General features: G+C 45.5%; 2 protein-coding genes and 1 long non-coding RNA gene across 3 annotated transcripts in view; 2 read left to right on the top strand and 1 right to left on the bottom strand.

Annotated features, from left to right (window-relative positions):
• The window catches only part of SEL1L2 (SEL1L2 adaptor subunit of SYVN1 ubiquitin ligase), a 100,351-nt gene extending 98,015 nt beyond the window's left edge, over window positions 1–2,336 (bottom strand). The window contains exon 1 of the mRNA XM_090051185.1: window positions 1,942–2,336. Coding sequence (XP_089907311.1) covers window positions 1,942–1,990 — 49 coding nt within the window. The 5' untranslated portion in view covers window positions 1,991–2,336. The remainder of the gene's footprint in view (window positions 1–1,941) is intronic.
• Window positions 2,337–2,524: 188 nt separating this feature from the next.
• Window positions 2,525–21,285, top strand: part of MACROD2 (mono-ADP ribosylhydrolase 2) — a 1,497,602-nt gene continuing 1,478,841 nt past the window's right edge. Inside the window, exons 1-2 of the mRNA XM_090051193.1 lie at window positions 2,525–2,661; window positions 10,563–10,679. Coding sequence (XP_089907319.1) covers window positions 2,616–2,661; window positions 10,563–10,679 — 163 coding nt within the window. The 5' untranslated portion in view covers window positions 2,525–2,615. The remainder of the gene's footprint in view (window positions 2,662–10,562; window positions 10,680–21,285) is intronic.
• On the top strand, window positions 2,669–7,621 carry LOC149873786 (uncharacterized). Its single transcript, XR_016442910.1, has 2 exons — window positions 2,669–3,341; window positions 5,515–7,621. It is a non-coding gene; the product is annotated as an uncharacterized LOC149873786 (long non-coding RNA).

Genomic DNA, 21,285 nt, shown 5'->3' with positions numbered 1-21,285 from the left:
AATACTTCCGGCAAATCATCTGCAATACTGCCTTGACCCCACAGTAGGGACAACTCCACACAGGCCAATCCACGATCCATGCTTTCTGTGCTTTATAGATTGTTTACTGAAAAATTACTACAATGACAAGAGGAAGATAAACACTGTAACAGGAGATGTTGTGACTGCTTTTAAATTAGTAGTGATTTCATCAGTAGTGTAGTTATAGCTATACCTGTTTGCAGTGCCTAAAGACTTAGTGTGCCTAGTAGAGGTATTTAACCATAATATGGGTGGCTTTACAAGAGTTAATGATTACATGACATTATACTTCTCAGAAGAATCCAGAGTAATCCAGAGAGGTTTTCTCTACCCAGCAACCACCAGCATTCCAACTGACTGAGACTAAAAAAGGAAGCATAATATTTAAGAAATTATCTTTAGAGGGTCTTGAATATGGGCACAATGTTGCCAGGCTTGGTAAACCTTCCAGCAACTGATGCTGGTGGAAGCAGCAAAGACTGAAGAACCAGAGGGTCTTAAGATGAACAGTAATAAAACCAAAGCTGTGCATAACTCCTACAAAATCAGAAGCAACTGATCTCCCAGTGCTGCACATGGAGAGGAGTGACACTGAAGGGGTTTACTGTCCAAGTGGAAAACTGGCTGCCTGCAGATGGTTCCGTCATGGAAGAGCACACTTTGCATTGGGTTTCTTTCCCAAAGACGTTTGGCCTGTGTGGGTGGCAGGATGCCAGCGCGACAGAGAAGCAGGTGGACTTAAGAATATCTCCTTAGCCCGCAGCCTCATGCCAATGGACAGCAAGCTCCAAGTGACAGCAGGGTCACCATTGGTGTGCAGAAGCACACACCATAGATCACAGTCAGCCAGCCTACGAAACAAATGTGGCTGGACCCCTCCATCTGGAGAGATTCAAGCAGCCAGGGCTCTCAGGGCCTCAGCCCCCTATCAGGCGAGGGACTGACCCTTCCAGCTCCATGCTGTGCAGGTGCTCTGCGGCTAGAAGGAGGGAGTGGGGTAGCCAGGCAGGTTTTGGTTTTTTTTTGAATGTTTTCATGTTTCAAACCAAGCAGCCAAATCAAGTCCAAATCCATGATTCAATTCAGAAACATAAGTGGCCCTACAACCAGCAACCATCCTCCACCCCCACTACGGGCTCCAGATATTTCCAACATCTTTTGGCAAGTGTCCTACATGCAAGCCCAAGGCCTGGAGACAGTTCCATAAAATGAGCATTAAGCCCCAACACCTCAGTAGGAACTAAACCACACCAAAAAAAGTTATCCCCATGAGGCTTAAGGAAAACTGCCTTCTTGGACCCAGATACATGGTGTTTCCCCTGCCAAGTAAGGGGGTGGGGGCTTCACCAGGCAGGGACCCAGTAGCTAGGGGGCCGCCCAGCTGTGGTGGGATCCCATCCCCAGGCAGACAGCTCAGTTGCCAGCATCTCCTTGCTCCACAAGGGATGCCCTGCAGCATTGCCAGGTCTTAAATATGAAATGATCATACTGGAAGCTCAAAATGATGATGTTTGCTCAGAAAAAAAATCTGCAAATAAGCATGCAAAGAAGTCTTCTGATTTCCTTTGCCTTGCTCACTGTGTCATGCAAGTCGAAGCACTGCTCTATTTCGAGGCAAGCCCTCACAAGTGCTGACAGCAAGCCCGAAAGCGGGTTCGGACTCCCCGAAAGTGGGTTTTTGCACGTGCTGCGTCAATGAGCTGCTTCAAGCATGCTTGTAGGTTTTCCTATTCTGGGTCCTAAGCGGTACGAGGGTCGCAATGACGGCACGAAGTTGACAACGACCATGTCCAGCGCAAGGAAGAGCGCCCGGTCCGAGGGGCGGAGCTCCCGCCAGCAACGCCCCCTGGCAAAGCCCCACCCCCCGCAAAGCCCCGCCCAGGCGGGGGTGACGTAGCAGGGGGGCGCGGCGGTACCTACCGCGCGCGGAGATGCCGAGCACCAGCAGCGCAAGGAGCAGAGTCTCCATGTCCGAGCCCCTGTCGGCCAAACCCCACCTCCTCCGCGCCGGCTCAGGCCTGACGCGGTTACTTAGCAACCGCCGCCCCTCGCTCCCGGCCAATCAGAGGCGCCGGCGCGGCCTGCCCTTCCACCCGGAAGCGGGGCGCCAGCCCCAGCCCGGGTGTCCTGTGCGTGTGTGTGTGTGTGTGTGTGCGTGTGTGTGCGCGCGCGCGCGCGCAGCTACGGTTGCTGCCCGTTGGGGCGCGAGGCGCTAAGGGGGCGGGGCTTACCCTAGGGGCTCCTGTTGCTCCGCCCCTCCCCCCGCGAGTTCCCGCGTCCCTGGGGGAGGGGCGGCGCGAGATGCCGGTGAGAAAGCACAAGGGGTGGGGAGAACTCAGTGCAGCGCAGCCCCGGGCTCTGTCTCTTTAAGCCCCACCCCCGCCGGGGCGGGGCCACGCTGGAGCTGCAGGCGGCACAGCCAATGAGCGGCGGGGCGGGGCGGGCGCTGCGGGGGCGTTGGCGAGCGCGAGGCGGGCCCGGCTGACAGGCGCGGAGGAGCGGCGGCGGCAGCAGCGCGGGGGGGGGGGGCGCGCGCCCGTATCCCCGCGAGCCTGGGGAACTTGCAGCTCCGCTCCGCCGCCAGCCACAGCGCCATGTACCTTGGGCCCCGGCGCAAGAAGCTCTGGCGGGAGGAGAAAGGTACCGCCTCCCCCCCGCGGGGCAGGTGCCTCCCCATCCCCCCCGCCCCACGGGGCTGCCCAGGGTCCCCCTTTCTCCCTTCCAGGGGCCTCTGAGGAGGCGACGGCCGAGCCCCACCCGGTGTGGGGGCCGCCCCGGCGTGTGCGGAGGGTGTGAGGGGCGCCCCCGTGTCTCGCTCCTGCAGTTGTTCCCCCTCCCCCCCACCGGCCCTGTCCCGGCTGCGGGTCCTTTGGCACCCCACCCCTTCCCGTGTGCTCTGGGCCCTGCGGCTGCGGGGAGGCCGGGTTCGTGCTGGGCACGTGTGTGTGTCTGTGCGCAGTGTGTGTGTGTTGGCACTGGGCATGTGCACGTGTGTGCGTGTCTTTCTGTGCATGTGTGTTGGTGCCGGGCACATGTGTGTCGGTGTGTTGGTGTTGGGTGCATGCCCTCTTTTCTCTTCATTCCTGCCTTTTATTTGCATCTCCCTGCCCCAACAGCCACTTCTGCCTCCCGTCTCTTTTCCGTGGGGCTGTCCCCCTCTGCTCTCTCTGCCTTGGCCCTGAAGCTACTTGAGAGAGAGACTTGGAGGGAGGGTGTAGCTTCCTCCTCCTCCACCCGGTGTCAGAACCTCCTGACTCTCCTAGGAAGCCGCTCTCCTGAGTGTGATGCACAGTTTGTCCTGCTTGTGGTGTTGTGGGTGGGTAAGTGGGTGCATTTAAAAACTGTTGTGTTTCCTGAGCTAGCTCTTAGAGCTGCCATGGTCTGCAAGACTTGTGTGTTAGTAAGAATTAAAAGGGATAAACTCAGTTTTCCTCATTGCCTCACTTTTCCTTTTCCCCCTACCCCCTTTTCAGTCCTAAGTAGTGAAATATAATTAAAATGTGGATTGTTAAAACACAGCAGGCAGAGACAGGACAGAGAGAAATAAGCCTGGGTGCCAAAAGGCAGCATGGCACTGCAGTTTTCTGACTAACTCGGAGAGTCAGGAGGGGAGAGAAGGGATTCTAATATGGAAACAGAAAGCTCAAACACTTACATGGATATAATCAAAAGAAATATTTTTAATGCATTTAACACTTAAAATGTTACTGGCATGTTTTTCTCAAGTTTTAGTCCTAGTGGAGGGTTCAATTGAAGCAGGGAAGTGTCAAGTATTTGACCTGAGAAATAATTTCTTCTGAAAATAAACCTTATCTGCCAGGCATGTAAATGACAGAAGGACAGTGGCTTATACAGGATCAGGAGTTCTTCTCTAAACTTAGTTGTGCAAAAGGCTCGTACATTTCATACATACATATACATATATATATATATAAAAGTTATGCAGGCTAGTAAACAGAACAGTTAATCAAAACATGCATTCAGTCCTTTTTGCAAGGCTTGTTGTTCTATTGTGACTGAAACAATAGCAAAATAAACCTCACTGATCTCTTAGTAATGTAGTCACAAGGTACTGATTTGGAATAGACAGTGTTGATGGCACCTGGATATAATATTGGTGGTAGAGTACAGTTGAGAGGCTATAGTTTCAAGAGTATTTTATTTCTCGTGAGGATTTTTGTTTAAAAAGTATATACAGTCTTCAGGCATCAAACTAGAAATTGTTTTTCCCACTTTGGCTAGCGTTTAACTTGTCCACAAACATACTGATTAACCATCATGCTGATCTTGCAGTTTTGGGCTTAAAGCACCGACTGTCCCCAAAACAAGGCAAGCATACATGCAATAATAGAAATAGTACAGAATCCTGTTACCAGCATCAACTAGTTGAAGCTTTTTTATTCTTGTGGAAAAAATTAACGTTGACATTCTGCATAGTATTTAAACAGATTATATGTAATTGTGTTGTTCAGCAGCAATCCAGTGTGCATCAGAACCCTAAAATATTGCCTCTTCTTAATATTTTGTTGTAGTTTCCTTTAATAGTAGGATTTCTTGTCCATATTGCTATGGTAGCTTGCAGAAGCCAGGGCCCCATCCTGTATTTGGTACTGCATACAATTTAATGTAATGGACGGTCCCTGTTCCAGAACTTAAAAGAAGTAGAATAGATGTAGATTCATGAAGAAACAACAAAACAAATGCATAAGCCACTTTACTGGTGTGAAAGAAAAATCAATCTGCTTGAGGACATCAGGCACACTTTTTATGTCCGAATGAACTATATACAAGAAGGTATGCATGTGGCTTGGATGCTTCAGAAAAAATACTACTTAAAATTCGCAGGTAATGTGTCAGATATTGTACATATTTTCATAGTTGCAGTTGATAAAATGATTATACTGTGACAGAAGTTCTTAACTGTGAGTTTTCAGTTTATTGTTCTTTATTCATTATCTTAATATGTAATCAAGGAATTTCAGCTTTAAGGAGTTGCAAAACTGCTTTTTAGCTTGAGAGTGGATGAGGAAAGGTGTATAAAACTTAGAACCGTGAATGGTTTCTCCTGTCTGTCAGGAACATTGGTAAGAATGTCACATTTACAGTCCTAAGCCTGCTAGCCCAAACTTAATGTGAGGTTGCTGAGTAGGAACAGTATCCTAGTAGGACTCTTGGTGCACTTTCATTTCTGGTGTTTACAAGTGGACTTCGTCATCAGTATCTAGATCCTAGCCCTTGCTGTCAAGGAAGCTTCAGCTTCCCTGTTTGTATTAACCCCTGACTAGTAGTGGCTGGTACCAGTTCTTAAGGCTTAGTTACTAGATGTTAGCTAGTATCACAGTGCTTGGGTTGTAAAAACCCTCCTTGATTTTTTTTTTTTTGTGGATATCTTCCTGCCAGGAGAGCACTGTGCCAAGTCTGTGTGTGCTACTGAGCCTTCTCAAGACTAGCAGTGTAAAATTGACCTAATTTGTCTGTTTCACTCTTCTCCAGGAAGTTCGGAAGAGAATTGGTGAAACTGGCAAGGATATTAAAATTCTACTGCAGCTGAACCATGACTCCACAAACTAAGAAAAACACATTTGGAAGGCAATATATTTGCAAGTTCAGCCCTTGGAAACATCCCTCCCCAAGCTTAAATCTAATAGAAACAGTTTAGAACCTCTCTCACAAGAGCAAGTCTTAAATTCTGCTAGTAACACAGAGATGGAAGAATCTGTTTCTTGATTACAACAAACTTATTTGTGCAATTTTGGGTGATATATACTAAAATTCTTGGTTTGTATATCCTAGACACGTGAAATGTTTTCTGTGCATCTGCCTTAACCTTGTCTTGGTCTGTAGATTCTTTAGCATGCATGTGGAATATCCTATGCTCTGTGCACCTAGGCATCAGGCAGTCTAACTGCATACACACAGTGGAGGGTCCAATGATATTTATTTTATCTGATTTTTAATTTTATTTTAAAGATCCAATTAAAGTATATAAGCTGAAGAACTTGAGATAAATATCTACCCAACTCAAACTTTGGGTTTTTTTTGTAAAAATGTTTGCAATTATTATGAGGTATATTTTTGTATTCAATAGCTGTGGTTATTGGACTTTTTAATTTTTGTGTGAATGGTACATCCAGTATACATGTGTGCATGTAAATGTCAGAATACTGGCATTGATTAGAGCAGCATCTTTTCTCACCCTGTTTAAATAAGACATCTCAAACATGACCGGGAAACACCATGCCTCATGAAGCAGGATGACTTCTCATGTTCCTCTAATTCTGGACCTCAGCTAAATGTGAAATATGCACTAAGATCCCAGAAGATGTCATCATAAAGTATTAAATCTAGATCCTATATTTCAGTATGGATACTTGTGTATATCAAACCAGGAGGCCTTTTAGAGAAACTGTATTTACAGAGAGTATTCATTTAATATTGTCATACTCTGCTTTTATGGTAAATAATCAGAGCCTTAACTTCAGTACAAAGTGATCAGTGTGCTGTACAATAGAGCTGTCCAGCTCGTTCCCTGTGAGCTCTATATGTCATATGAGGTGTTAAGTTGAGGCCCCTGGGCTTCTGTCAGACCACTGTTCCCCCTTCCATTGCTTTGGCTGCAAGGGCATCCAGAGTCTCTGGGATCCATTTGTTGTCTCTAGCTTCCACTTTTTGTTCTTGCCTGGCGGGGGCAGGACAATGTGACTTGGGGAGTTGAGGGTGACCCTGGGGCCATGTGAGCATATAATGCAGGTGTGGGAGGGGTTGCTCGCATGGGCACACAGTGCTGCCTGTGTGGATGCATGATGCAGTAATCAGGGAAAGGGGCGGGGAGGCTTGCCTTGATGCAGCCTGGGGGGCATGCGACTCCCAGCCCCTTAGAAGTTGGATAGCCCTGCTCTACAATATTGCACAGCTTTTTTCTAGAAGGCATTTTTTGTATAAAGCTATTGGAATAAAGTGGTTCAATCCTTTTCTAGTACTTCATCTTGGGTGAAATCTGCTTCATTAATATTAGCCTAGCATAACTTGGCTTTATGCTGATGCACTGCATACAGCTTGAGACAGATGAAATCTGTGCTTAAGACCATGTGCTATTTTCTGGTACCTTCACCTGCCTCAAATCTATATTTTATATATATGGGGAGGAAGAGCAACTATAGCATCTTCTTTTCACTTGCTGGTGGCATGCAACTTGGGGAATCTATGGTACCACTTCAGTCCGCTTCTTATTTCTGTTACCTCTGCTGGGCTGAATGCTCCAGTGCTATGATGGATACAAGAACCTGGTTGCATATGGCTTGCTTGAAGGGTCAGTTCATCATTCTTTTTGCATATTGTGTTGATATGAGGGTGTCCCACTCCAGACAAAGTATATACTGCTTATAGAACATTGTAATGCTTGTAACAGTGGGGAGCTGCCAGGGTTTAGTATCAAGTCAGTGTTAACAACTGCTGCTAACCTTTTTTCCCTAACCTTTTGCTAAGCTCATTGAAAAAGAAGAAAGTTCTTAAGGTTAAACTTGTACCTAAATGTATAAATTATATTAAAACATTTGTAATTTATATTAAAATAAAAGCATGAATATTCTTGCTCACTTTTGATATGGGGGAGCTCCTTTTTCTAATGGTCTCTTGAGATTAGTATTCAGAATGACATTGTTCTTTGGATGCATGTGTGGTGATGAGTGTTTCAAATTTTGTTTAAGGTGGTTTTCAGCTGTTTCCTTTAAGAAAGGACACTCACCCTTCCCACAAATGCAAGAATAGCAAAAATAGGACAGACTACTTTCTGTTGCTTCTGCTCCCTGGCTTGAAAGCTAGCTGCTGGAGAAAGGGGTCCAGAACATGGTCTTTTTAGCCACTCAAAGGACCTTGCAAAATTCTAACAGCATTAGGCTTTTTAAGGCATTGCTTTTGGCTTGCCCCTCTGGTCACAGATATACTAATTTGTTTAAAAAAGTAAAATTGTCTTATAGTGGGTTAAGCCTTATTTTATTAAACTGAAACTGAAGTTAGAGGGAAAAATGTTCTGTTAAAGGGGAAGCCATAGAGGGACATATTGCCATCTGGTGGACAGGATATAGTGAAAGTTGGTAAAGTTTTTGAGTCTGTTCTCTGATTTGGTGGCAGAAAGATTTTTTTTTTCAGGATCAGGAAAATTAAGGTTCAATCAGCAGATCCCAGATGTTAAACTGAAAAATTAATATTGCCTTGTGAATCTTCCTTTTTGATTGCTTGTTGGAATGCCTGCCCAAACAAGAAGGTCTTATAGCATCTCTAAAAGATGTCTGGGCTTGAGCTATGGCAAACCTCAGAAAGAAGGGAGTTCCAGAGCTGAGGAGTGACTGCCAAGAATTACCTTCTGTGTGGTGTTTTTTTTTTTTTTGTTGCCAAGTGGACCTGGTTCAATGATGGTACTTGTGGGAGGTTGCTCTAGGCTCATCTTAAGGATTGTGATAGAATGTAAGGGAGAAAGTCCTTTTGGTATGTAGGGCCCAGATCCTTTAGGGCCTTAGGTCAAAACAGGCATTTTTGAATTGAACCTGGAAAGCTATTGGGAGCCAGTTTAGACTCTGGAGTATTGGAGTTGTGCTCCTGGTAACCCAGCCACATCAGAAAGTGTGCTGCTGTGTTCTACACCAGCTGCAGCTTCTGGATGGTGTTCAAGGGTAGCTCTACATCTTTAAGGGGCTGCATTGGCTGTGCGGCGGCAGCAGCGCTGGGAGGGAGCTATGGCAAAATTTGGGGTGGCTGTAGTCCCCACCTCAAGCCCAACCCCTGCCAAGAAGAGCCTGGCGCAGCCCGTGGGTGTAGCCTGCCCATCCCATCCCACACAGATCCAGAGGCACACGCTCCTCCGGGGTGCCCCCCCATAAGCTGCAGGTCTGTCCCATGCCCTCCCCTGCCCTGGCTGGGCAGCCCCTGTCCCTTCCCTCCCTCACTGTGGAGGGCATCGATCTGTGTCCCCCCCCATGCCCCTTCCCTCCTCCTCCCTCCCCTTCCACCACAATGAACTTACCAGCTGGAGGCAGCTTTCCACGCTACTGGGCTCTGCTCCTTCCTGCCTGAGTGCTGCGCTGCAGCTGCTTGGACGCACAGGCATTTATCAGCCAAATTATCAGCTCCTTTGGGCCGATTTCTGATACAGTCAATTTTCTTTATATCAGTACTGATCCAATATAGGACTGATGTATTGGCGCATTTCTAGATGACCTGGATATCATCAGCATACTGATGGCATCTCAGTCTTACTTTCTGCACAGTCTCATTCAGCAGCCATTGAATGGGAGGGGTGACAAGGTGGAGCACTGGAGGACCCCGCAGGAAAGGTTAGGAGAGGATGATGCCCAGATGGTGATGCAGGCGGTGGGGATGAGGCCCAGATGGTGATACTAGAGCAAATGCTCTAGTAGCAAAGAGCAGAGCCACTTTAGAGTGGTTCTGCAAATACCCGTCAGGTTATATAAATCCTTTATGGTCACATATATCAGAGGCCACTGAAAAATCTAGTAAGATCAGCAGGGCACAATTTCCCCTGTCTATCTTAAGGCAAAGATTGCCAACCAAGGACGTGAGTAAAGTCTCTGTGCTATATCCAGGATTAAAGCCAAACTGACAAGGGTCCAGGAATCCAGTGGCATCCAAATGGAGCTGTTAGGCAGCTTCCCATTCAATTCTGTTCCCCAAAAGGGAAAACGCAGTGATACCTGGTTTAGGAGTTAGCATCAGTCAGTGGTTTCTGGGGGGCATTGGCAGCCTCTGCCAGTAGTGGTCCCAGTCTCCCCTGGCTGGTTTTTACAAGCCCAGATGAACACAGGACCATTTTGCAACTGGTTGCCCTCATCCCCACCCCACAAGAATATTCTATGCATAAGTGTATGACCAAGACAAGATCGAGCTTCCTGCCCCCAGATTAGAAGTGGTGGACCCCAAGTCATACCAGGTATTGGTGATTTTTGCTGCAAAGTAAGTGGCAAATGTGTCACAATGGACTGAAGAAGACTAATAACATTAAAGTGCATAGTGTAACTTGTTTAATTATACCAGGTTTATCCAACTGGTGGCCTGTGGATTGCATGCAGCCTGCAAGAGGTTAACATGCAGCCCTTTCCACTCCCCTCCCAGGCTCCCATCTACCTGCTGCTACCTGTATTCCTTTGGCTGCAGCTTCAGTGGCAGGGCAGGGTGGCATGGTGCAGCTTGTGCTACTGGAGGAGCTGGCAGCTCAGAGTGCCCATGCAGCGTGGTGCAGCAAGAGAGCTCATAGCTGGGCAGCTAAAGGTGAGGTAGGATACCACATGCAGTACTGCAAAAGTGTGGGGGAGTTTACGCATATGGATTGCAGCCAGTGGGGCCTGTGGCCTATACTGGTGCGGCCCCCACTGATGTAGCCCATGGAGAGTGAGGTCCCTGCCTGCTTGGAAGTTGGACAGCATTGAATTACATCATACCTGTTTCTCTTGCATCATCCTTTCCCTAGCAACTGAAAATTACTTTACTTCAATTACTTTACATTTTTGTTTTTGTTTTTTTTTAACCAGAGCGTTTGTTAAAGATGACTTTGGAGGAGAGGCGCAAAGAATATTTGAGGGACTATGTTCTACTAAAAGATATTCCAACATGGATGGAAGACATGAAAAGTAAAAGTGAAAGTGATGGTAAGTAAAGAAGAACTGTGTCTTGGCATTTCTGTATGCATGAGTAATGTTATTTGCAGTTAGTTTTGTTAGGTCTGAAACATTAATTCTCTACCCATAATTGACTAATTTTTGGGATCTGAGAAGCATCATCTTTAATTCAGTTAAACAAGTGAGTATATTGTGCTGTAGGTAACTTTTGGTTTTGATTCTTATAGTGAATTCTGAATGCTTTTTGAGGTTGTCTAAATATCAATTCTGTTGGCCAGTGGCTTACTGTTTTAGGACGCAGATAGAAGTGACAATTTTTGCCTATCTGACCCCAGAAAGTGGTCTGCAGCTGTGACCAAACACAAGTGCACAGCTGCAGAATGCTTTAAAAGGGCCCAATCCCATGAAAATCTGAACCCTTGTTGCATGAGAGTTCAGATGAACACATTCCAAAACAAAGCATGTTCTGTAACTTCTGTCTGCAGAGCTCTAGCCTGTCACTGTTTTCACAATGGGAGGAGGGAAAAAAAATGGAGGGAGTTTGGTTTGGGTTTTTTTCAGCTAGCAGTGGAGGCTGGGACTGGTAGATTGGAGTCCTCCTACCTTGGGGTATATTTCAATGCATCTGCCCCACCCTCCAGCCCTGGCTGGGGAACCCCAAGAGTGAGCTTCCTTTGCTCCCTTTTCCCCCCTCCCATTCTGAAAACAATGTTAGGGCTGGGAGGGAGGGAGTGGTGTTGCTAGGGAGACAGCTGCAGGCTCACACCAGGCAGCTAGAATCCCCAGCTGTTGGACCCAGCAGCGAACTTCTGTTGGGTCCAGGGGATCGTTTCAACTCATAGCGGGATGCACAGAGAAGTGAAAGTTTTCACCCAGTGTGGCCCTGAAAGCGTTCTACAGCTGTGACCAAACAGAAGTGCACAGCTGCAAAGCGCTTTAAAACGGCCCAATCCTATGAAAATCCAAACCCTCGTTGCGTGAGAGTTGAGATGAAGACATTTCAAAACATAACATCTTCAGTAACTTTGGTCTGCCTGCCTCCCAGCCTTGGAGCTGTTTTCAGAAGTGGTGGGGTGGGGTGTGGCATTGGTTGTAGGCTCACAGCCAGCAGCTGGATTCCCCACCTTCCCTTCCCCACCGGACCCAACAGCATACTTCTGTTTGGTCTGGGGGACTGTTGTAACTCGGAACTCTTCCTGCAAAGCATTATGAGTTACAGTGGGGAGCTCTTCTTCTGTCTGTACCCTTGGTGTTCTCTGGGTTTAGTAAGCATAACCATCTTGTGCGTCTCTCCTCTCTCCCCCCACTTCCACCCCCCCCCCCAAAAATATTTTGTGCAGACAATTCTGGCAGCCTGTTGGTTATCTTAGAATGAGCCCTTCTAGTGACAGCAGTATATCAAAGAAGTGAGGTGACTTCATAAGGACTACATTGGCTGTCACTCCAAACTTTATTGGATTTAACCAGTACCTCAAATTTCATTTGAGAATTTAGTAGTTGTATAGATGTGGAAATAAAGGTGTTGTGGAGAATTGCCTAAAAAGTGGGGTAGTAATATTCTGTACTGTGTTTAGTTTTGGATGCTTCAGCAGGCACTTTTCTATAGAGCTGATTAGATTAGCCTTGTATGGTATTTAGCTTTATTGGTATGGGGGGGAGGGTAAGTGGCAGTTATCTTCCCAAGCCTTCAGGAATAGTAGATAGGTGAATGGTAAGCCTGCAGTGCATAGACTTCCTTGCTGAGGTAGTAAACCATGCAGTATTTCTTTTAAATTATTTATCTATCTATCTATCTATCTGTTTATTCATTCATTTATTAGTTTAGTGAAATTGTAAGTCTGTCTTGGATAGCTGTGCCTGAAGTTGGCCTCCCTGATTATGGCACAAGTTCTTAGTATCTGTGTATGCAACTAAGTACATGTATTTGGAATGGCTTTGGGATGTACCCCATGAAATTACTTCATTCCTTACTATTTTACACAAACTAAAAAAACAAAACCAAACTTGCAATAGAGGACCAGATCTCTCTTACTCTCATGTGAGCATGAAGGGGATGTGACCCCTTGACAGGGTCTCTCCCAGGCCTTCTTTGGGGTCCTGTTCAATCGAGGCCTGTCTACTGGAGTGATGCCCTGTAAAGACATAGAAAGCAAGTAGCTTTATGGTTGCAGTAGGCCAGGGAATGATGATATAGGCAGAGTCTTTATAGTTAGGTCATATCTCTATGGTTAAACCTAATATTCTTCACTCACACTTTGTATCTTTCAGTGAAAATGGAAAACTGAAGCAGCCTTCTGGGAAGGTGTCAGAAATTCAGTGTCCCACATGGGCTGGGAGAGTCCTAACAGATTTTTAGACCTAAGTGTTATGTAGACAGATAACTCTATCAACCAGTCACAAATCTGGATTGAATTACAGTATTTGAAGTGGAGTGCTTATAGGAGACATCAGAGCTTTTCAGTGTAAGAACACAGAGAGGACCCCTTATGGCGTGCCATATATGTTTAATGAGTCATCCCCTGCCTAGAGGGTTTATATTCTATGCTGACAAAGGGGAAAAGTGATGCACGTATAGAATAACTTGATTTTTAACTCAAGTTTACTAGGATGTTTGTATGACCATGGTGAAGCTTTAGAGTTTGCCCAGTGTCTTAATGCTGAGCTCATCCTTCCTCTTCACATCCAACTATATTCTTGTCTGCTTTTTCTGAACTTTCCTAAGCTTAAGTTGTTGATATTTGCAGGTGATAATTTTGATTGCTCTTAAGAATATTATGTTAATTTCCTATATACAACTGTGATGTCACCCTACACAGACTGAACACTGATGTCCGCAGTGACTTGAGGTAATAAGCTGAATTGTTGATTTTAATTTCTTTTTAAAAAATACATGTAAGGCTTTCCATTTGTGCTTAGTCTGCTTTAGGAAGGCAAAAGCAAAAGGAGGGAAACTTTTTTTTCTTTTTTTTCTCCTCCTGTTACTTAAGCAGCTTTTTGTTCACTTTGTATTCAGGAGATGGCTACAGTTATGGATCGTAAATATATTTACTCCACATTGGTACATATTTCTTTGGCAATGTTAAGTTTCTGAAGGATTGTCTGACTTCCTAAGTGTAATACTTTTACATTAAAATGTGGAACTGTCAGGAAAAAATGCTTTCTGTTAATGTGATGCGTTTCACTTTGCATGTGTTTCAGAATTATTTTTGTAAAACATCAGTGATTCTATACTGCAAAGTATTGAGTGCATCTGGAGTTACATTTTTTTTAAATTAAATATTGAAAAGATGTAGTTGAAATCTTTTTGTTTTTTGTACATTGGGGTATATGGAATACAGCTGGTACAAATCAAAGTTGTCTGTGCAGGAGTCTGTGTGTAATGGCCTAGAAATGATTAAACCAGTGCTGAGTCAGGTAAAAGGAACTGCTGGTGGAATCCTCATCAAATTTCACTTGTTGGGATCCAATTTGGAAGAAAAAAGTAGCCTTTAGAATGGCAGGTCAGCATGCTGAAGCGTGATAAGATGGCACATGAGGAGTAAAACAGAGACCGAAGAAATGTGTTAGTTGTTAAACATGTAGCCAGTGACATACTTTAACTGAATAGGAAAATTTGTGGGAGAGAAGATCATACAGGCTTATCAAGTGAATGACAGGAGTTGGCTGTATATTAGAAATGATTATGGTATGTTGCAATCAAATACTGAACTTTCTTAAAGTTCAGAACAATTATTTTGTAAAAGTAATGTTGAAGAGAACTTGAAGGAGGAGCATATGTTAAACTGTGGCTGGATTGATGGCATAAAGGAGAAGGAAGATATTGAAGTGGCACTTGAGAAAATAGAAATAAAGGAGGCTAATTTTGAATTGTGTCAAAGCACTCTTGCACAAGCTAGAACATACATATGTTTAGAAAGGCTATAATAAGCAAGGTTGCTGTACTATAAAGGAAAAGGAAAGTATATAAGCTTCACTGTGGAAATGAAGATGCTTAAGTAGATGGCACATTCTTTAATAGGGAAGAATATTAGTGTATAATGCATATTGCTTCAAAGAGTGAGAGAGGTTAAGCAATGTTGGTATGGGCCTTTCTGTCATTTCTTAAAGTGACAGGAAATAAAGTGACCCTGAAGGTGCATGGACAGGGTATTGATGGATCTCAGAAAGATCCAAGACACATGACTACTTGGCAAACGACAATCTGTGGCAAAAGGTTGTAAAAGTCACTGACGTCTAAAATAGGGAGTAAGAAAACAGATTTCTTTGTCTTCTAACACTTCTATGTTCTAAATGCACAACAGTTCCCTAAGCCTGAGATGTAAGGAAACAAAATGCACTTTGGGATTTATGCAGATTGGAACGTGAACATGTCATATGGAATTAGACCACGTGTCTTGCCAACTTCTGCTGTTTCAGAGGAAGAAGGCTACATGATGTAACCCAAATTCATCCAACCAGTTGCTTTGTATAATGCAGAGGTGGGCAATTATTTGGGCTGGAAGGTCTCTTCCAACCCAAATTTTTTATGATTCTATGAATGAAACAAGATTAGCAGGAATCAAGTAGATTACAATTAGCCATGAAGTCATTTGACACCCTCAGCGCTGCCTGAGTAGAAAAGCCAGTGCCCTTCCCTGGTAGTTGAATCCAAAGTTTGGCTAGGGCAGTGTGGCAGGGCACTGTCTGTGCCTGCCACTTTAAGAGCCAGCAGCCGGTGGGTGCCTGATGAGGGCAGCCATTTTAGATTCAGGGCTGCCCATATAAACAGGGCATTTTGCTGCTGGGAGACCAGGCAACAACATCGCCTGGCTGCAGGGCTGCTGGTATCATCTGGAGGTAAGGGAAGAGCTGTAGGGGATGGTCAGGAGGCTCCTGGTCCTGGGCATGACCTAAAACTGCACCTTGCAGGGAGTGGGTGGCTTGGTGGGGCTCTCAGTGGCGTGGGAGCCCCCAGGAAATGCCAGGCCATTTACCACCCCAGTGAAAGGTGGGTCGGGGCGCCTTAACCCCTAGCCCCCACAACTGGGTGGGTTACCCCTTTTGTAGGGTCTGGAAGGTGGACCCCAGCGAGAGAGTGGGGCCATAGACTCACACCTGTCTGGACATCCCCTGACTGGTCCATGCTGGGGCCAGGACTGGAAGGGTCGAAAGGCCAGGGGCCCACCATGAGGAATGCCCAAGAGCTGGGGGCCTGGGATTCCGACTGGCCTGGAGGTGGGCCAGGGCTAGTGAGCCAAAGGTCCTGGGGGGGACCACACCTGTAAGGGGGAAACAGTTCAGGGAGATATGCTGCCCAGGATGAAGCTGGAATAGGCTGTCTGAGGAGAAGAATCCAGGTGGGGTTCAGCTAGTAGGATTCTGGGGTCCAGTGTGGGGCTAGTGATAGTGATAACATCTGGATGCCATCTGCTAGGCTTGGGCTGTGGTGTAGGGGAGGAGCGGAGACGCAGATAGCACCCCCTGGCATCGGGGCAGGAAATGGGCAGCCTCCCACTTAATTTACATCAATTAACTAATTACTAACAAGGCATGGCGGGCGCTTAGCCCAGAAACAGGTGGGCGGGCCACAGGGAAATCAGCCCCGAGAAGGCCCTCTGTTACAGGCAGGAATTGAGGAGAGGTACAACTACACCACTGCACCCGTTCCTCCCTTACATCCTGCCCTGGTTGTAGTTATCACTGACTTTAGCTTTAGTTATTTTGAAAAATCAGTCCTATATCTATGACTTTCTATAACTTTTTTTTTTATGAAAGTGACTGTAAATAGCATTTTTTTATGGCTAATCTGATCTGCTAAGTCTTCCATCCCTGCATGATGTGCTTCCCCTGCAAATGTTCAGGTACAGTTATGGCAGTAGAAAAGGGTTTACATTTGTCTTTGCAGCTTTCCAGGAGACTGTTTTCCTGGCATAAATCAGATGAGCATTAAGCTACCCTAATTTACATTTGATTATAAAGGTTTTTGGGAGCTTAGTTCATGCTTCCTGAACTGTGCTGTCTCTAGGTCAGCCACAGAGCTAACTGTACCACCTGAGAAGGTCTTCCTTAAGTATATGTTTGGGAAAATAGACAGCTATTCTTCCTAGATAGCTATTCATCCTTTAAGTAGTATGAAAGAGAGGGCTCATATACTGCAGAAGGCAAACTGCAATAAAGTGAGATACAGAATAGACATTAATTGGTCTTATAGACAAGCAGCATTATCCACTTGTCAAAAATCTAGAGAAAAGGCTATTGAAACCCAAACCATAAATTAGTAGAGGAGCCAGCTTATGGTTGTAAACCGAACAAACCTTCAGTGTTTTGTTTTGTAGCAAACGTTATAATTCTCTGATGAGCAACATGCACGCAATCTTCATGAGTCTCTTGTACAAATTAAATTTGTCTGTCTGTCTCTGTTTCTCTCTTTGTCTCTCTTGTGCTCTCAACTGATCAATTAAATAATGAAGAACAGAGTACTCTGGAAGCAGTTATATGAATAAGGACAATTTCTGAGGTATGATGATTAAAAAATAATTTGAAGAGTTCTGTGTTTCCTTTTGCACAAATTCTTATTTTCCTCCTCTCTTCTTTTGAAATACCATTCAAGCACAGTGACAATCCAAAATGACCCACCTAAAATACCTTGTTTTATCAGACCTTTTTTTTTTTATTGACTAAGGTGTTTGGTGATTAATCTCTATGAAGAGAGGAAGACTTTGTTGCTGAATTGGATCCATAACTGCCTTACAGAAAGCTGCAACTTGCGTTGTAAAGAAAGGAAATCCTAACAAATAGGTTCGTGGACAGTTGGGGAAATGAGAGACTATAACATAAGAACAATACAATCAATCAGTGTGGCCAGATATATTACCAAGAAAATGAAATTCTCATTTGTGCACTTTAGAGCATTAAAAGGGATTTGTCTTTTGTCACTATTGCTGTGTGATTTCTTTAGTTTAGTGCACAAGCTAGTTTAGTGTTGCGAAGTACAGTTTTGGATGGGTCCTTTCTTACCCAGCTGGGCTGACCTTCTTGTGAAGTTAATCCTAAGAATGTTTACTCCATACCAACCATAAAGTCCTGTTTTTACCTAGACAGTTCAAGTGTTTAGCCTGTATGAGGGAATAACAGGAAGTGGAGTGGTATTACACTTTATGGAAGTTAGACATAAATATTCTCTAGCAATAAATATAACAACTACTCAAGTGCTGGGAACTGGGAATAGGCCAGTTTCAGTGGCTTCTGCCCAGCCCTTGTGTCTCTTTAAGGGCAAGAACAAACTTTGCTGCAGTTACTGATGCCTTTTGATGCTCTGTGCACTGAACTTTTTGATGTCTGAGACCTGTTGTCTGGACTTCCCTTTCCTGCCACTTGTGTGTTAGCCTGAATGCTTAGAATCAATTCAGCTGTTGTTCAAATTGAATCTCTCAGCTTCACCTTTCAGTCCAGCTGTTCTCTGAAGTAAATGCTTCTCTCTGTGCTCCAATAGCATCTTCTCCAGTCCCTCCTGTAGGGCTACCTAATAGGGCTGTGCGACGCTTCAGTCACTGACTCAATTCAGTGGAGATTTGGCCTGATTTGGCAGCCAAATCTTTGGATCTGAATTGAATCAGGAGACCCTTTAATCTCTCCAAATCAAATCGATTCAGAGGGTTCTGATTCAAAGATTCTGGCTATAAACTTACTAGGGGGGACCAGCAAGGAATGGGGGAGACCTTGTTCCCTCGAGCGCCTCCCGTAGTAACAAGGAACAACAGCCATAAGTTGTTAGAGAGTAGGTTCAGGCTGGACATTAGAAGGCACTACTTCAGTCAGGGTGGCTAGGATCTGGAACCAACTTCCAAGGGAAGTGGTGCTGGCTGCTGCCTTGGGGGTCTTTAAGAGGAGGTTTGACAATTACCTAGCTGGGGTCATTTGAGTCCAGTTTTCTCTCCTGCCTAGGGCAGGGGGTCAGACTAGAAGATTTGCAAGGTCTACATCTGTGAATCTATGATGATTCAGACAGACACAGTTTTAAATGTTTTTCCTACATACCTCAAGGTACTAGGTGGCTTGTGAATGCTGAGATAGTGGGGTGGATGGAGCATCCTATGGGAGTGCGGGGGGATCCCCAGCATGCTTGGCAGCAGACTTGGAAGTGGACCAGAACCACTTCCAGTCCACTTCTGGGTCTGCTGGGGAGCACATAGGGGACTTTCCCCCCGCCTCTCCCTCCTCCCGACTCAGCAGCTGGTACCTCCTGGGTCTGTGGGAGGCACCTGGGGTCCCCCATGGCCGATCACCAAGCCAGTGGGGCACTCCATCTGCCCCACCATCTCAGCGTTCACGAGCTGTGCCTGGTATCTCGAGATACGTAGAAAAAAACATTTAAAGCTGTGTCTATGACCGAATTGCTGATTCTCTAAATCAGCATTGAATCATTCAGATTTGGCCGAATTGAATCGGGACAGTGATCTGAATCAACTAATGGAATCACTGTCCCTGATTTGGGCCTAATCTGAATTGAATATGGCCCATTTCGCATACGACTACTACCTAACACTTATCATCAGCCTGGTGATCCTTCCTGGTTTTTAAGTGATAGTCACCTCCTTCAAAGAAACATACATTGATGGCAATCAACCCCATAAGTATATCTGAGGGCAACACTCTTGCTGTGCTTCCCTCCATTGAGGGGGTTGTGGTTTAGCAATTTTAACATTAGGGATGAAATCAGGAAGGCCAGAGCACTATTGGAGTTGAAGTTAGCAAGGGACATGAAGGGTAACAAGAAGGGGTTTTACAAATATGTCAGAAACAAGAGGAAGGTCAGGGAAGGTGTGGATCCTTTGCTGAAGGGGGAGGCAACCTAGTGACAGATAACACAGAAAATGCTGAAGTATTAAATGCTTTTTTCCACCTTAGTTGAGGAAAAAGCAAGTTGAGCTATCAGAGTACTGGATCCACAGGCAATTTGAGCTGCCAGAGTACTGGATCTGGTAGCACAATTTGAGGAGGAGGTGAGCAGCCAACAGTGGTGAAAGGAATAGGTAAGGGGTCATTTAGAAAAGCAGGGCATGTGCCAGTCAACGGGGCTGGACAGAATGCGCCCAAGGCTGCTGAGGGAGTTGGCCACTGTGATTGCAGAGCTGGTGTCCATTATTTTTGAAAACTTGTAGCTGTCAGGAGAGGTCCAGGATGATTGGAAAAGGGCAAATATAGTGCCCATCTTTCAGAAGGGGAAGAAGAAGGATTGGGAGAGCTACAGACTGGTCAGCCTCACCTCAGTCCCTGGAAAAACCATGGAGCAGGGGCTCAAGGAATTAATTTCTAAGCATTTGGAGGAGAAGGTGATTAGGAACAGTCAGCATGGATTCACCACGGGCAAATTATGCACGAAGAGCAGTGGATGTGATGTATCTTGACTTCAGCAAGGCTTTAGATGTTCCACAACATTCTCTCGTGCATACTAGGGCAGTCTGGGGTGGATGAATGCACTGTAAGGTGGATAGAAAACTGGCTGGATCTGAGGGTAGTAATCAATTACTTCATGTCAAGTCGGCAGCTGGTATTGAGTAGAGTGCCCCAGGGATCTGTCCTGGGGCTAGTTTTGTTCAATATTTTCATCAATGACCTGGAAGATGAGATGGAGTGCACCTTCAGCAAGTTTGCAGGTGATACCAAACTGGGGGAAATAGTAGACATGCTGGAGGGTAGGACTAGGATTCAGAGAGACCTCTACAGATTGGAGGATTGGATGAAAAGGAATCTCATGAGGTTCAATAAGGACAAGTTAAAAGTTCTGCACTTAGGACAGAACAATCCCATGCACCACTATAGGCTGGGGACTGACTGGCTAAGCAGCAGTGCTGCAGAAAAGGACCTAGAGACTACCGTGGGCAAAAAGTGGAATATGAGCCAACAGTGTGCCCTTGTTGGGAAGAAGGCTAACCACATACTGGGCTGCATTAGTAGGAGTATTGCTAGCAGATCAAAGGAAGTAATTATTCACCTCTATCTGGCATTGGTGAGGCCACATCTGAAGTAGTGTGTCCAGTTTTGTGCCCTCCACTGCAGAAATGATGTAGACCAATTGGAGAGAATCCAGTGGAGGGCAGGAAAAATAGTTAGGGGACTCAGACACATGACTTCTGGGGTGGGGCGGGGCGCTAAGGGAACTGGGCTTATTTAGCATGGAGAAGAGAAGACTGAGGGGGTGGATTTAGTAACAAACTTCAGCTACCTGAAGAGTGGTTCTGAAGAGGATGGAGCTAGACTGTTCTCAGTGGTGGCAGATGACAGAACAAGAAGCAATGGTCTCAAGTTGCAGCAAGGGAACTCTAGGTTACGTATTAGGAAAAACTTTTTCACGAGGAGGATAGTAAATCAGTGGAACAGGTTACCCAGAGAGGTTGTGGAATCTTCATACTCAGAGGTTTTTAAGACCTGGCTAGACAGCCCTGGCTGGGCTGATCTAGTTGGGGATTGGTCCTGTTTTGAGCAGGGGGGTTGGACTAGATGACCTCCTGAGGTCCCTTCCAACTGTAATTTTCTATGATTCTGTGATTAGGTATTTGTTGACCTGAACATTCAAATAGTTTATACCAGTAAGAAATTACATGAACCTGCCTACAAAGATGCTTGACACATTCACTTGCTTGGCCCATGAGTGTGA

The sequence above is a fragment of the Crocodylus siamensis genome, chromosome 1 (assembly GCF_052110815.1).
Source record: "Crocodylus siamensis isolate JL-2025a chromosome 1, ASM5211081v1, whole genome shotgun sequence".
Taxonomy (NCBI): Eukaryota; Metazoa; Chordata; order Crocodylia; family Crocodylidae; genus Crocodylus; species Crocodylus siamensis.
Note: the sequence above shows the minus strand (reverse complement) of the source record. Positions and strands in the feature narration are given on the sequence as shown.